The 16,708-nt window shown below is 41.5% G+C and overlaps 1 protein-coding gene across 2 annotated transcripts in view; it reads right to left on the bottom strand.

Annotated features, from left to right (window-relative positions):
• Positions 1 to 14,348: 14,348 nt before the first annotated feature.
• WDR11 (WD repeat domain 11) overlaps positions 14,349 to 16,708 on the bottom strand; it is a 46,052-nt gene continuing 43,692 nt past the window's right edge. For both annotated transcript variants that reach the window (XM_040606562.1, XM_040606563.1), the window contains exon 29: positions 14,349 to 16,549. In XM_040606562.1, coding sequence (XP_040462496.1) covers positions 16,392 to 16,549 — 158 coding nt within the window. In that variant the 3' untranslated portion in view covers positions 14,349 to 16,391. The remainder of the gene's footprint in view (positions 16,550 to 16,708) is intronic.

The raw sequence follows: 16,708 nt of genomic DNA, 5'->3' as shown, positions 1-16,708 counted from the left end.
ATTCTCTCCCATTACAATAGTTTCTGAGACACCCAGCGTTAAAACTGGCAGTGTCCTTTGCTCCAGTCATGCTTATTTTGGCATTTACCCAAGGATGTTAGCAACTCTTTGAGCAAAGCAGTGTTCAGTCCCTGCCATAGCCGTGTTTCCTAAGTGTTGGGTTTGGTTTGTATTAGTGGGGAAATGACACGTGCTTTTTAATACAAACAAGGTTGACCAATATCTTGCATCACTTTCTCACTCTCTAAGAAGCTTTAGAGCTCTCTAGCTCACTGGCTAAGCAGCTTTAGACTGCCAAATAAACACACTTGCAAAGATCTCCAAAGTGCTCTTTTCCTCTGGAGCAATATCGCTACAAGCCTCCAAAAAGCCACGTCCATCGGTACGTATGTCACACCAACAGCTGTCCCAGGAAAACGCTCCAGCCCATTCACGAGAGCTCTTTCCCACTGACTACTTACGCCTATAGGATTTCAGATAAAGATGGCTTGGACATAATTTTTTCCTGAAATTTCTATATGGCAAAGGGATATATTATACATATCAATGTTGTTGATATATTTTAAAATGTTTTCAACAGCTGCAGAGCTAGTCAAACATATCTACCAACAAATGTGTTGAAATTTTGAAACAAAACAATTTGGGCTTCCCCCCCCCCCCCCCCCCCCCCCTTTTTCTCATCAATTCTAATTTTATACTTTGGAATACAGATGTATACTTGATACACAGAGAGGTCACCTTCTAACAGTTACATTTAGCTACTGTGAAAAATATTCTTACTCTAGTAAAGCCAAAACCACATACAATATAGAAAATGTTAGCAGATAATTTTTTTCCCACCTTTTTTCATTTTGCTATCTGTACTCTGACTATTATGCCAAGGCATATGGGCGAGTCCAGAATTTGGTAGCCATTCCCATGAATTTAATGCAAATCACCAAATCGTTGCACTGCACATCATAATGAAAAACTGCCTACATCTTACACGTATGGACCCTCTCAGAAGCCTGCCTAGAGAGACAAGGTGTTCAGCTACCAGCATTGCTCTGAATATCCATCGTGACGAGGGCTGGAGAACAAAGGCAGAAGTTACTTTAAGCCCTAAAGAAAATCGTTTCAGCTTCCTCTGCCACAGGCTTAGAGACGTGGTGACTGAGCAGGCAAAATCAGGAGGCAAATCCATCCCCTCGCTTTCCTTTCTGACTGCTGCTGCTGCTGGGAACTGCGCTGATTCCCTGCCTGCAGGCAGTCCTGCCGCTGCTCCCCGCCGCAGTCCCGTTCACTGCGCGCCTCTAGCAGACACAGTGTTCAAGGAGCCTTCCAGTGTCCGTGCATGAAGCATTAGACACGGTGTTGAAGCTTGGGGGAGTTAGTTTTGTGGAACGCTCAGTAAACTGTTTTTTAATCAGGCTGCTTGTCTTCATGAGTCTTCTGGCCTTTCCAGCAGTCAGGGATGAATTGTGGCATTTATACTTATATTCGCAGATAGTGAATCATCCACCAAAAGGATGCTTTAGAAGTTCTCACCAACAGAGCAAGGGGCCGTGAGAAACAGGTATTTTAAAAAGGAAATGAAACTGATTCTTTCAGAACAGATATTCCCGATTCATACCAGGGTAAATGACAAAGCCCCTTGCAGCCAGACCTGCAGCACGGATGGGGGGCCGAGGCAGCCCTGCCCGCATGGCCCAGCTTCGCTGCTGGGAGAGGGAGATGAATTTCTTGGATCTCTTATAACAGGAGAGCTGAGCACAGGCTGCATCAGTGAGCCCAGAACTGCTTTTGGGAGGGAGTTCCCCTAACATTGCCAGTGTTTACATCATCTTTATTTATGTAAGCAATTTATCACTCTCCTGGGGTGCAAGCGCTGTCAGTCTGAGCTGGCTTCAGACTAGAGTTGCAAATGAAAGAGATAACGCTTGTTACTCAGAGCATCGTACTACCTCCTCAGACTCCTGAGTGAACAAGCCCAAAGTGAGCGCAGCCCCCAAACCCGTGGGGCAAGGGGGCACCTCTCCTCCGTCCCCGCGCTGCCGTGGGGCCAGATCCAGGCAGCAGCTGCCGAAGCCAGCCCTGCCGCAGGCCAGCCTTACACCCTGCCATCGCCTGGTCCCTCGGGCACACACCAAATGGGACCCCAGAGCAAATTAAGACCTTGGAGGGGGCCAATTCACTAAGGACTAGGAGCTTCTTTATACATAAGCATTTCTTAAATCCCTAGATTCAGGGTATGAGCGTGAGCAGGTCTGTGCTTTAAGATAGAATTACTTGCCTCATAAAACATCAGTATTTGAAGAAAGCATCAAGCAATACTTATCTTTGTGTTTGCTGCAAACCCTTCTTCCGTAAAGACATTGCACAGCACGTGTCTTCAGGGTTTTTGGTGCGTTTTCTTGCTGATGAGCTGTGATCTTTCCTGAGAAATGGTGTGGATTATGTGCAAGGTACAAATATAGTCTCCTTGGTCCCCAAACCCATGTAATTCTTAAGCCTGCAATAGAAAAAGGGCAAGGGATCGGAGGGGTTCTGGGGAGGTCAGAGGATGGTACAAGCTCCTTGGAGATACTGTCAGGGTGAAGGTGAGACCTTTCAGTAAGAAGGTCCTTTTTGATAATAAGGTTCTCTCAATATCAGATTCATCGCTCCCCTTGTTTTCCCACCACTTTTGACTACGTTAGCAGAAAAACTCTATCTAGCAAGTGAGATGCTTTGCTTTAAGCACAGGAGCAAACCTCCCCGTACTGGTCACCCACCTGAAGCTCCGCAGGGACACGCACATAGTTTGAACAAACCCACCGCCTTTTGCAGAGCTGAGCCTCAGGGATCGGCACCTCTCTGGACTCTTGTCACTAGTTACAAATGTTAGATGCTTCTACCAAAAAAAAAAAAAACAAACCCAAAACAACCCTGCATTGGTTTTCCAGCTAAAGATGCAGGGGTTGCTTCCTGCTGCAGCAGGACTGCTCTGGGCTCAGCGTTCTCTCCTGCAGGGCTTTAGGCACCATGGCAAGTCTGCACGTTGAAAGAGAAACAATCCAGTTTGGTTTCCCTTCGAAGGGGATGCCATGAAGCCAACAGGAGCATTCAGTGCGTGATGCAAGAGTTAATAAGCTTTAATAACAATAATAAAAGATTATTTCAGCATATTTGTTGTGCAGAACGCACCAGTGCCTCTTGGCCGGTTGTACTCCCAGTGCTTTTAGTTGGCTGAAATATGCTAAAAATCATACTCGAATTCACGGACAACAATTTGCTGCTGACCAGAAACACCCATACCAGCAAGTGCTGAGGTACACATCTTTGAAAAGCAGAGATAACTTTTCCTGTCATAAGTTTTCTCTGCTCCTTTCTTCTTCCTCCACACACACATAAACCCCAAGCCTCTGTGATCTCTGCTGGTAGGCAGGAATGCTGCCAGGCGTGCACGGTGGGCTATTGGCATCAGCATCCCCTGATCCTCCAGGTAACCGTAGAAGAAGTTTATTTCTGTCACCTGAACATGGGATACACTTGCTGTGATGTCTGCGTGCATCATATCTACTCTCACTATTTTCTGGAAAGCAAATCTCCCCTTTATTGTAAATAATTAAGAGGCAATTCTTCAACACAGACATAAACTGAACCAGACTTGACCCCTACCAGCCACCAGGTTTTAAAGCAATCCCTTCCGTTCCTGCATTATATGCAAAATAATGTTTTCAATCGTACTTATTATTTTCAAGCATTTCTTATTTACCAAATTAAAACAGATTTCCAGTGGGGTGTGCACTCTTGTTTAATAACAGCCCTCGCTGCTACTTCTTGCTGCTTTAGAAGGAAAGCGGACACTCTCATTCTCCTCCTTTCCTTTCCAAACCACCTGTGGCTATTTATCAATTACACTAAAAATCTTTTATAAGCTACACGAAAATCTGTAACTGAGATTGCTCCTGCTTGGCTAGTGTCTTGGTGCTGCCACTCGTTAAGGAGTGAATATAGGGAAGAAAAATCCCAGTTTTTGGTTCCTGCTCCCTCACCCTGCAAGTGGCTGCCCCCAGGCTGCTCCATTCGCTGAGCTCTGCTGCCCTCTCCTGCAGGAGCTGGAAACTCCTTCGATGAAATAATACGGGTTTTATAAAAAGCTGTTAATGGTGATTTGTTTAAATCCCGAGGGAATAGGACAGGACTTCTAGAATTAAGGAAAACTGAAGCTGAAAAGGGAAAGCGATCGTGACAGCTTCCTGAATGGAGTAAGAGAAAAAATAACAACAATCATTATTATTATTATTAATAAATAATAATAGTAGTAATAACAATAGTAATAATAAAAATTAATCCAGATATTGATGTGTATTTGAAGACTATGCTAGTGAGATATCCAGCAGACAACAGAAATTTTTAAAGTGGTAAATGTATCTATTACACGTATATAAATAGGTAGCTGCTCTGTTGCTCCCCTGAGCAGCAGAGTCGCTGGTTTTGCACGTTGGCTTTCTGCTGCAGCCACAGGGTCAGCCTGGAGCCCAGGGTGGTGCTGGAGCCCGGTGCTTGGGGAGCAGGATGCTCCGCTGCCCTGTGCTCCCCGTGGGCGGCCACCGCCTCGGAGATGCTCCTGCTCTGGCTCAGGAATGAAGCAGCCCCATCTTCACGCTGCCTTCAGGTGGTAGAAGACAAGTTCTGTGGCTCCTTAAGTTTACAGAAAAAATGTCCATCTTGTTCTGCATACAGAATCGGTGCACAACTCGCTCACCTCCTGCAGAGTCTGGTCTCCTTTATTTCTCCTCTCCAGTCCCAGCATTCCATCATTCACTGACTTGCACTCTGCATGCTGTGGTTTTGGGCTTTTGGGTTTTTTTTCCCTATTCTGTCTACCTTTTCTGTTATTATTTAACTCATTCAGCATTTCTTTGACTAAAAGCTGAGGAATATTAAGAACTAGGATTGCCTATGGGGGCTGCTTGGGACAGTAATTTGTAAGACACTGATGTCACACTACCTCTTGGGTTTGAAAGCTGAAGTCACGTAAGATACTATCAGAAAGCACTGGAATCTCACAGAAACATGAACACTTTAAATGTTCATCAAAAATGAAAATGGTGGAATGGGAAATAGAAAAAATGTTCGCAAATAATTTTGCGGCTGAGGAATTTGCCTGCAAAGCAGTCAGAAAGGATAAACAGATGATTTCAGTTCAGTTCAAAGAATGTCTTGGTTTTTTCGTGAGATGGTTGTGGCATAAAATAATAATAAACCCCCTATGCATTGGCTTAGTCCTACTGGGAGAAAAAGCTGCTACCAGAAAACAGCACATCCAGGACCAGGCGACCACTGACAAATTACCTTCCTGCTCTCTTTCCATATTAGCAAGGCTGCTTTTTCTTGCGATGCATTAATCTGCCTTTCAGCTTGCTTTTAATCAAAACCAGGCTTAACTTTGCAGAGTGGAAAAAGAAAGCAGATGCTGAGGTAAACCACAGAATAGGACTGGAAGAAACAGTCAGAAAGAAAAGTCTCTTTGGCTTGATAAGTATTTAAGAATTGTTTTTCTAGAGGGAAGGGAGAAAGAAAATACTCCATTTTGTTCCACTTTGGAAAAATGGCTATACCTGCCGCCTTCTCCCAAACGTAGGAAGAATGAGCTGGTTTGTACAGCATTTTGCAGGCAGCAACACCGATTTAGTTGTGCAACATACAAAACCCAGAAAAATCAACGATGATACATTGCAAACGAGTCCTCTCAGATCGTGGAAATAAAATTTTGGGGTTGTCAGGAATTAAGAAACAGGCAAACAAGTACTCCAAATTAATCAGTTGATTTATACGCCAGGGAAGGATTGTATGCAAGCAACCAGAAGTCATGATACAATGCTTCAGTTACTGTAGATAGCAGTTAAAATTTCAGAGGTAAGAAATTACTGAAATAACAACAAGGTAAGATAGAAAAGACTCAGATATTTGCAGCTTCATACCTTTGTTTTATGTTTTTTGTTGTTTGTGTTTTGGGATTTATTTTTTTATCGATTTCCAGGTACTGACAGTACACACCATGAACACCTGATGTATGCTGCCTCCAATGCAAATGGTTGTCTTGGTAACTTCAAATATAGATGTTGCAAGTCAAATTTCGTAATTCAAAATAAAAAACAAACCTCTCACGTGTTTCTTTCTCCCCTGAGGCTTCAAATCAAGAGTGCGGTTTCACGTCTGCACAGGCAACCTGAAGCCAGATGACCCCCAGCTCCAACCCCTCAGATCCATGCCTACCCCTCTGTGCCTTAGTAAGCACATAGCGAACCAGGCCAGGGAACCCATCCAGCAAGACGTTCATCTAAAAAAACCCACAAAGACCTTAAAGCAATCAAACCCCACTATTTTCCAGCCAGTTCAGCCTCTGGACCTCTCTCATGACGCTGCCACACAAGCACCAGCGCCACGTGAGCGGGACCGTGCAGAGGAGCGTGGGTGCGAAGGAAGCGAAGACGGGCACGAGGACATGACATTTACTGCCCCAGCTCACCGGGGAGTGACTTAGCCCTGTGCCCATGTGACCAGCTCCTAGCTGAGAGGATGGCCAGTGCATGCTCCTTTATTCCTGAAAAGGACGTTACGTATAGCCCGTTTATGACATACAACATGCATACACACACAAAGTGCTGTGGAGATATGCCAGATTATTCAAAGAATTAAGAGCCGAGCAGAAAAGACACTTAGGGGAATTATTTAGGGGAATTTTCCTATCAGGCAAGGGAAAAAGACTAATTAATATTATTTATATTCAAGAGAACTGGCTTATCTCAACTTGTTCAGGAGAAACTGCAGAGTAACAACGGCGTGTTCTTGCTCCGTGGAGATGTGGATGCTCAGAGAAACCTTCCTTCAGCACGTGGCTTTGGCTTTAGGTTGAAACCCTTCCAGCCAGGGCGGTTCTGCCAAGCCTCCTCTCTCCAGCCAAACCCATGTGCTAACAGCACGGCTCAGCTCGGCTTGTCCTCACCCCAAACCGGGAGCGGAGCAACAGATACGTAGCAAGGGAAGCGTCAGAAGCCACTGACCTCTCGAATTAAAAAACCCTGCCTTGCCATCCTGAGAAGCCAAGAAAAGACTTTCTGATTTTGTTTTCCATAAGCAAAGGCCAAAAACAATTCAGAAGTTGTGAGGGTGTGTCTGATTATGAAGAAAGACCCAATAATTCTTAAAATACGAACTTACGTTCATACAACTCTCGACATGCGTAACTCCTGGTTTCAGAGATACTTCCTCTGGCAGGATGAGGCGTGGAAATCCTGTGTAAAAAGGAGTATAAAGCTGCTGTGTTTGTAGCTGTGTACCAGTGCCCAGGATGCCCTTATCACCCAGAAATGAATAGGAAATGGCTTTTTTTCTCAGGCAAATGGAATTCTGTTAAAGTGGAGAAATAACTTGTTACTTAATAAACCATATTTTCTACTCCCAAAGTTCTCCAGTTGTTCTCCAAACATTAGGTCCATTGCTTTAATACGTGCCCTCTTGTTCCCAGGGCCATTTTCTTCTGCAACAGAAAGGTGCCTGGTTACCAAACCACGTAGTACACAAGGAAGAAGTTCATCTAGGAGCCACAGAAGATAATTGATCAAGAAGACTGAATAAAATCCATTCTGACAACAAAAAAAGAAGGATTAAAATAGGTTTTTTTCAGCCCAGATTATGAGTTTTATGAAAACTTGCAAATCTACTGTGCAAGGGACAGTGGGGGATTTGACTGATGGAGTAAGTCAACGTGCTTTAAGAAGTCTTGTAGTTTATAGCTGGAGGTTACGAGTCCTGAACCATCCCGTATTACATGTACAAACTTGCACACCGTGATAATGGCAAAGCAGCTTCCTCAGCAGAACCAGAGCAAGCCGAGGTGGGAGAAAGACAAAGCAGCCAGCGGTGCTCTTGGGCAGAGCCAGGTTTGGATCTCCTCCTCCTCTTCCCCTCCATTTCCCCAGCACAGCCTGGAGCTTTTATTGTCGTAGCACCGTGCCATAGCTCCACCTTGGCTTAAGGAGGTGGTTGCTTTGTTTCATTTTCTGCTGCCGTTTCTGTGCTTCTGTATCCTGGCTTAATAGTAGGAAAGCAAGGAAAAACGGAAGGGTGGCCCAGAGGCAGAGCTATGACAGAACGGCGTATTTCCAGGGTCATTTTGCTGCCATTCATCTGTCTGTAACTTCATCCTGCGCTGTCCATCTGATAAACAGCATCTTTGTAAAAAAAAATGGGAAAAGAAAGAAAGAAAAAAACCCACCCAGCTTTCTACCAAACATAAGAAAACATCAAAGCCCACAAAAATCAAAACAAGTGTTCAGAGGGGGAGTCCTGCGAGCTGAGGCTGGAAGATAAGACCAACTTCTTGACATGGTGAATAAGGAGTTCAAGAGCACGGTGATGTGATCAAAGCTGTGGTCTCGGAAAACGACTCCTGCAGCAGCAATCTTGTTAGTTTTCCGTCGCGCAAGATAATGCTAGGGCTGAGGCAAGAGGAGACAATTACACAGTAAATCCAGACAAGAGATACAGAGCCCAGAGAAGATGAATTATATCGAAAGCCTCACCAAAGCTTGCTGACAAAGCTTGGATATAGACTAGACACTAGTTCTGCAAGTAACGTGAAACACCAGATTAATTTACTGCTTAAAGCATTGCTAGAGACAGAAAACAGAAAGGTAAAAAGAGATGTGTCTAAGTGGCAGATGGAGAAACTTTGAAAGTGAGGACACCGATACTTGACAATCACTGTTATGTGGCACATTAAAAAACAAGTATATGTCTCGGTAGTAGAATACCCTGAGTATTTGGAAATGTTCTGAAATGAGCCTGTATTTTATTTCTATTTAAGTAATTTGCCTCCAAACCTGCAAGTGTTAGTGTTATATTGCACTTCACTGTGAAAATATGTTCAAAAACTCGTCCTGGCTGCTGGGTAACACAGTGACCGCATTTCACAGACCCTCCGAGAGAACCAACCTACCTGCTGGAGAGACTTCTCCCACCTTCTGTCCAGACAGCCATTTCAGATGCCACACCAGGAGGAAGAGGAGAATCTAAAAGCCTTCCTGACAGCCCAGCATACTGGAACAACCTCGAAGACAGTAACTGAAAAATACACTTGGAGAAGACAGATATGCAGAAACACGGTAACCTTTGCCTTTGTATCCGTGAGCAACCACCAGCAACGAGGGAGCATCGCTGTGAAAGGCTAGCAGCTTCACCAAGAGGGGTTTATCAACATTATGTGGTATACGACCAAGGAACTGTGACCCGTGAAGACATATGCTATGCATTTTGTACTTTTTTTTTTTTTTTGTCAAGATCTGTGACTGCTTGTAAGCTACGGTAAATTTTCATTCACAAACACCACTGGAAAAAAACATTTTCAAAGGGTCACCAAAATACATAATTATTCATGAGTCTACAGCTGGATTCAAAAAGCAGGTGCCTCAGCAATGATAGATTGACTCACTAGGGTCATGGCTATGAAACATGTATTTGGAAAAAATGACCATTCACAAAAAAAACCCCACAAAGATGACCTTCTTTTTGCAACTGAAAGTTGTGGCCTATAGCTTTTTATTAATTACAGCAAGTGAAACAGGAGCCAGACAAGTGTAATATAACTCCATTATCTCCTGCTACCCTAGGGTGGAAAGTAATGACAAAACCCTGCCTTTTTTTTTTTTTAAAAAAAAAAAAACCACCACAACACACCTGTTGACATCTGGTTTGAACAATATATAATGCCACCATTCAATAACCCTCTGGAAAGCAGTCACTGAAATGAGAGTTTGTCAGTGGGAACCACACCGAACTACAGCCGGTATTTGCTAAATGAAGTAGTGGTGACAATGACATGGGAAAAAAGTATTTTCAATTTATGGACCTAACTCCCAGAAAGAAAACCATTACGTTGGGCCAATAAAGTCACCCTGAAGAAGTGTTTAAATGTCCTTTCCTTTACCACCTGCTGAGTTTGGGATCTAACAGACAACCCCACAGCATCCCTGCCCTGCTCATGAGCTGCTCCCTAACGCAGGCGGTTACAGGCCCCGCCGACCACCCGCCATCCTCCTGCTGCTGCTGCACTGACAGGGAAGGAGGAGGAAATAGGAAGGTGGAGGGGGAAGTTCTACCTACGGAAGGGGACCAACAGTTTCAATGAATACCATGGAAATGAACCTAAAGTCGTGTATTTGCTAATCTCAGATTTTCAAGACTGAAATTCAACTTAAACTTCCCTTCCTCCAGCAGGCGTGGAGCAGGGGGCATCACTTACCTTCTGCAATTGCGTTTTAAAGATGTTAGTTGGTTCCCTCCTCTGACTATGCACGTTTTTCCTTTTCTTCCACAACTGTTATGTCCAAGCTGAAGAGCCATTTACATCTTAAGACAAACAAGTTAACAGCAAGTTAGACACAAAAATTCTAGAATTTTCAAAAAATAGTATTAAAAAAATCTAGATGCTTTAGTTCAGCTATATTTGCACGTTTTCTATTATTATTCTGCCAAAGCAGATGGAATCAGATGGATGAGGTACCTCATCCACAAGGTGTACCTACAACCTAAGCCCAGATGTTGTGTTTTACCCCTTTCAGCATTTCACATTTTAGTTGTGTGGTTTGTTCCACACCCAACCCATTACAACTTCATTTCTTCAGATGGACTGAGGAGACAGCAAAATAACAGCGAACTCTGAAAAGATCAATGTTCTCTGTTCCAGGAGGGTGAAAGCCGCCTGGTAGTTGACTCTGGACTGTACCTGTGCAACTCCAGGCTCCCTTTGTTACTAAAATTTGCAAGAGGGAAACTAGCGACTTCCATTTCAGTTGTCAGCACATACTTTCGTAGGATGTCTTAACTCACTACACATAATAAACACTTGACAAAAGCCAGACGTTTTTTGAAAGGTAGACTTTGACTTTTCAACAAGGGAGAAAAATACAATAGGGAAGGCCAGTACTTTGCACGTGGACAGCAAAGTTTAATTGTATCGGCTGACAGCTGCCCATCCACAGGGAAGCCGGCTTTTAAGTCCACATAGAAAGTCTGTACATGTTCCGTAGAAAAAAATCTTCACTGTGTTCAAATTCACCAGTCTGCTTCAAAAAAAAACCCAACTAATTTCAGATTTTATCAAGGTCCCCCTCCTTCCTTTGGATCCACAGGTGCGGACAAAATCCATTTTGCCTGGGGGGTAACTTACTATTGCTATGAAATTCCCACCTACACAAAGCAACATACAACATTGCCAGCAACTCATGCAAGCGGGTATGAAGTTGGCAAAGAATCTAAATTACCTTGGAAAATGAACATATACTGACTTTGCTATTTAATTTTTTTTAGTACTACCGCCTTTGGAGAGGTAAGAACATAGTTCTACTGAATGCCTTTAAGAATAAATCTGTATTAAAGCTGCCACTCTTAAGCAAAATGTTTATGCCTTGAGTATCTGCCAATACATCATCAGCATCTAGCCCGCGTTTGTTTTGCTGTTCTCCCATTCCCACATTTTAACAGAAGCCTTTTAAACACTCTTTCCCCCAACACGAAGAAAAAGGACTTTTCCCCTCCAGTTCAATTTAAGAATTGTCAAGTTCTCCTTCCTTCCCAATTTCTGTAAGTTTTTCTCATTTTTCTTGGAAATTTATGATGAGCTTTGGTATCTGTTTCCACCTGCCTTTCCCGAACCAGGAGGCAGGGACAGTTCTTCCCACAGGATCGCCTCTGCGCAGCAAATCACCACGATGTCCTCTCCTCTGACTAACAGCTCAGTGTGTGAAAAATTGTGCAGGATTAAGGCCTTCACGCAACCAATTTCAGCCAATTTGGTTTTCTCCTGATTTTTCTGATGTAAAATTGAATTTTTAGGTGCCAGTTTTTCACTAGTCCTTGTACAAACCAACCAGTAAGATGAGTCACGTGAAAGAAACCACATTACGTGCCAACACATTCTAATCTCAGCCCTTTCCTTTTTAATTTTGCTTAACACTGCCACCTCCCAGCAGAAGCAGATGAGATACCTGGAAACTATCACGGCTGTGGCTCCTATCTTCAGTGTTTAAGTAGAACACTTAACTATCAAGTTTATTTACTATCAAGAATTCCTAATTCAAAAGTACTAAATACTAGTATGGATAAACACTTTTAGCTTGACCTCATTAATGAATTCTCTTACCAGGCTCACGTTAATATTGAAGTTGTGCTGAATTCTTCTGAGAAAGTAGTAAGTAAAATAATTATTTAAAAAAAAAAAAAAAAAAAAAAGGCAAAAAGCCCTTACTCTTTCCCAAGCTGCTGTTATTCTACTGTTCACCAGCAATTTGATTTTTAGTTGAGCAGCTCTGGGCAGCCAGTGATCACCCAATCCAAACCCATTTCCCATTAAAGAATCTGTGATGGTCCTTGTTTTCTGCCTCTAGGGTCAACTGCTGAGAAGCATCATCTCTTAGATTATTGACTCAGACACTCAAACGCATCAACGTTCCGAAGCAGGTTTCCTTATGTATCATATATGCCCCTATCTGGCTGCAAAGTCTTTAAATTGGCAGACTGTTTGCATTTTAATGAAAGTAAATTATAAATAATTCACAATATAGCAGTAATCATTGTTACACTGCAATAAAATAATTTTGTCATTTTCCATAATTATTCCCCCGAATAAAATATATGCGTATGTGTATATATATATACAGACACATAGATATAATATACATATATAGAACTAAATTTTTGGAGAAGTACTTCAGAAACAGGTCCAAGTTAGACAATTTTAGAGACACTTAATGATTAATTTACAGAGACTGCCTTTATTGTGAGGCATGCCATGCTCCAATTAAAACTCATATTAGGGCTTGCTTATATTAAAACTAAGCTGCCAGACTATTTTCTAGACTTTTTATTTACTGCTAGAACAAGTAAATCCATTATCGTAAAACTGAAAGAATCAAATCAGAAATTAAAAAAAAATAACCCTGTTTTAATTTAAAATTAAGTACAGGAATCCCATGATAATATTTATCATAAGCTCCTCTCAGGTTGTAAAACCACTAGTTGAGTATGAGCACAGAGATCCAGAAAGAAAATGTCTGCAGGACTGGATGAGCTCCACACAGACGTACAAATTGCAGAATGCTTCACTGAAATGGAGACAACTTATGCATCCCTATAGATCCAGTCATATGCACGGTTTTATGTTGGTCATACAAGTCCAAAATGATTCACGTAACGCAATGAAAGGAGTAACCATCGCTAGTTATGCTTTAAGATGTTCTCAATATAGAAGTTCTTCATCTAGACAACCCAAATGTGCAAAACCCTCCTTATTTATGGACAAAGGTTCTGGCCTTTTGCAAACAATCTTAAAATAGCTACTGAATCATCTGCTCTGATAATCAAGCATCACGTTCCATTGCTCAAAGACAAATGAATAAAGACTCTCAATACATTGGCTCGCAAACCCAACTCCTCTGCCGTTTCTTCATTGCCAATGGCCAAGGACAGGTTCCAGAATTAAGACTCTACTGTTGACAGAAACTTCAAAAATGCAAACCCAGGAAAACATGGATTATAAACTGCTGCTGCTACTTGGGACTGTTCACAGTGGTTCCAAGAAGGAATTCTCAAAGGGATTTAAAGGAGTTAAAACCGGGAACTTCAGAAAATTTATTCAATTCTGTTTACATTCCAAACTCTCAGGCTTGCCCTTCAAACCTAAAAGTGAGGATCTTCTCACATTTCATTCTGTACAAGCCAGGTAGCGATCAGTTACCTGTATTTTTTTTAGACAGCTTCTAAGTCAAAGCGACAAAAGCATCCTAGGAGCCAAGAGGAAAGCTACGTGAACTAGGAAGGAGAAAAACAAGACTTCACTGACTTCTATCTCAGCATGGCTGAATACATTTCCTATTTTTGAGAAGCTGATTACCTGCACCGATGTAAGTGGACCTGCCTCCTAGACAAAAGCAAGATGTGCAATGCTCACCGGTGTCAGCTGAGAAGCAAGGAAGTCTTGCATTATTGGTTGCAGGACAGCACCAAAACAGAAGGGAAACATTTTTCTTTCATCACCTATTTTCCTGCATTTAAAAATCAGAAAGCACAGACAACGTCCTGCTCTAATTTAACCCGTACAAATGTTATGTGTGTTAGTAAAGCTACTGCTCAAACCCAATGTCTCATCAGTACTGACATGGAAAATGTGACTAGGATGTACGGAGGATAATCACTTCCTCCACTAAACCCAGCCGTGAGCATTGTTCTGGTCCAGAAGGCAAAACAACTGTTTTTAACTACACAATCAGCATTCAATCCCAGTGCAACCGATGACAGTTTTATATTGAATCCAGACACACAGAGATTTTAAAAGTTTGTTTTTATTATTGTACTGTGACTGCATTATTATCTAAATAAACTCTTCAATCACTTTTACACTCTATTTTCATCATAAAGGTTTCACTTGGGAATGCCATACAGTATTCTGCAACATTCACACTTCACAGTTTATAGAAACATTCAGTATTAAAAGGCCTTTGCAATGTGTTTCGTTTAAAGACATCACATTTATAAATCCAAGTGTGTATCAAAGCAGATTTTATCCCAGACACCCACTGACAATTCTACGCCATCTGTCAAAGAACAAGCTGGTGCGTGCTTATGCCAACTCTGCAGTAACCTTGCCCATGAGTATGGCTACCACAAACGAGCAGGAATTGAGGAGTGTTGTAGCAGTCAGTGTGAGCCAGAATTTAGGCCTTCGTTAATGGCAGTTAATTTTGCTCAACTATGTTGCTCACCGGTTAATACTTAAGGCAAATTTAATTGTACACTTTTTTCCCAAGCTAATGTAACTATGTAAGTGTTGTTTGTAACACTAAACAGAAAGTATTTTATGGTGTATTTAAGATGTGCCAAGAAAGAATAGGATACACTGCAGTTATAACAGTTTTCTATTTAGTGATGAAACTCCCATTTTCAATTTGTATAAAAAATATCATTACTGAAAAGCCTAACCTTTCCAAAGTTATTGAAAATGCCATCATAGAAGCTAGGAGGTTTATGGAGTTAAGAAATGTCCAGAAGCTGGTGCTCCTCTAGGAAGGTGTGAAGAGTATGTATCCACAAATACTCAAACCTAAGGAGAATCCAACGCACGTTAAGTAGACAAGCCATTAATTACTTTCAAACAAGAGACCTCTTCCATGACCTGGTTCTTTTCACTACTGCATACCAAGCTTCAGTAGCCCCAACAACTTGGTAATAGTTCTATTTCTTAGCCAAGACTAATTTTAACGTGCCATGGTCTTCAATTTGCAAGGGCAGTTTAACATCAGCATCTACTCCTCAGCTGTAAAATTTCTCAGTCAATCAGTAGTAAGTAGAAAAGACACATCTGACATAAAAAGCAGTGATGAAAACAAGTACTTAAAATACTGAAATACTGGCACAAAAATGAGAACAGATTCAATTGGTGGCATCCTTAAGTATCTGGACCATAAGATGTGTTAGCATAAAAAGTATCTAATTAAAAAGCCAGCATTTTGGCTTTGAAAAAATGCTTTTTTTACCTATCGTTAATCCCACATTCAAATAACAAACAAAACAGTAACTGTGGAGACAGAATTAGCGATCTCCTGAATATTACACAGGAGCCTACCTTGCTGCTGTTGAGGTAGGGTCTTGTCCCATCCTTTGATGCCATGAACCAGTCAGCACAAGGCAGAATTTATTCCCTGAGGCGTGCAGGGAGTGCACACTTCAGAATAACAGAATATAACAATACCTTAATTGAAAAGCAGGTCGTTTCATGGATTTTTGGAATGTTAGAGAACTTTCATAAGTAAAGCTGTTAAAGATTCCATTCGAGACAGTTACGAAAATGACAATACAGCGAACTGATTTAAACAGTAATTTTAAACAGGAAAATTGGATTGAGAAAACACAATGTTCCAGGAAAGACCCATGTGTTTTCTGATCTATATTTATTCTTTAAATATATTTATATTTTTATAGTACAGACTGAACCATTTATACATATAATTACAACAGTAGTGAAGAACTATAAAAATTTGATTTTTTGAAGTAAATGGACTAGACTTTTACACAGGTACAGAAGTCTTTCAGCATGTTTTTAAGTTCGGTTTCTGCTATGGTTGAAAAAGTTGGAAATATTCTTGTATAATTTTACCATAGGTTTCTTTCTCCTCTTGTGAAAGTGAGGACAATTTTAACATAAAAATAAACATAAACCAGTTCTTAATCTTGCCTCCACACACATTTAACAATATTTGCTCAGATCACACATATCAGCTAGTACAGTGATTCAAGAGAAAAAAAGTATTTTCACACAGTGGAATCTCAGTCTGATAAAGAACCCAAATCTCCTCATAAATGCAGAGTTCTTACTCTTGTATCACTTCCTCTTTAGGCTGTTTGAGCTCAGTCAGTAAGTCTTTACCAGCTTCTCCTGCTTTTGAGGCAAAAAGAATAGCTCCCTGTTTAAAGCCCAGGAGCTTCAAGCTTCTGGCATAATCTGCATATACAGCATGGATCAATTTATGTAAATGAAGCATTAAGGAAAACACAAAATAAATAGCAAAATGAAAAAAATATTAATCCTTTTCTTTTTTTTTTCTTCATGCACTTTAGCTCTCCCAAGCTGAAAATGCTGAACATTGCTGCCAATTGTGCTAACCCAGTATTTTTCAGCACAAATATA

The sequence above is a fragment of the Falco naumanni genome, chromosome 9 (genome assembly GCF_017639655.2).
Source record: "Falco naumanni isolate bFalNau1 chromosome 9, bFalNau1.pat, whole genome shotgun sequence".
NCBI lineage: Eukaryota > Metazoa > Chordata > Aves > Falconiformes > Falconidae > Falco > Falco naumanni.
Note: the sequence above shows the minus strand (reverse complement) of the source record. Positions and strands in the feature narration are given on the sequence as shown.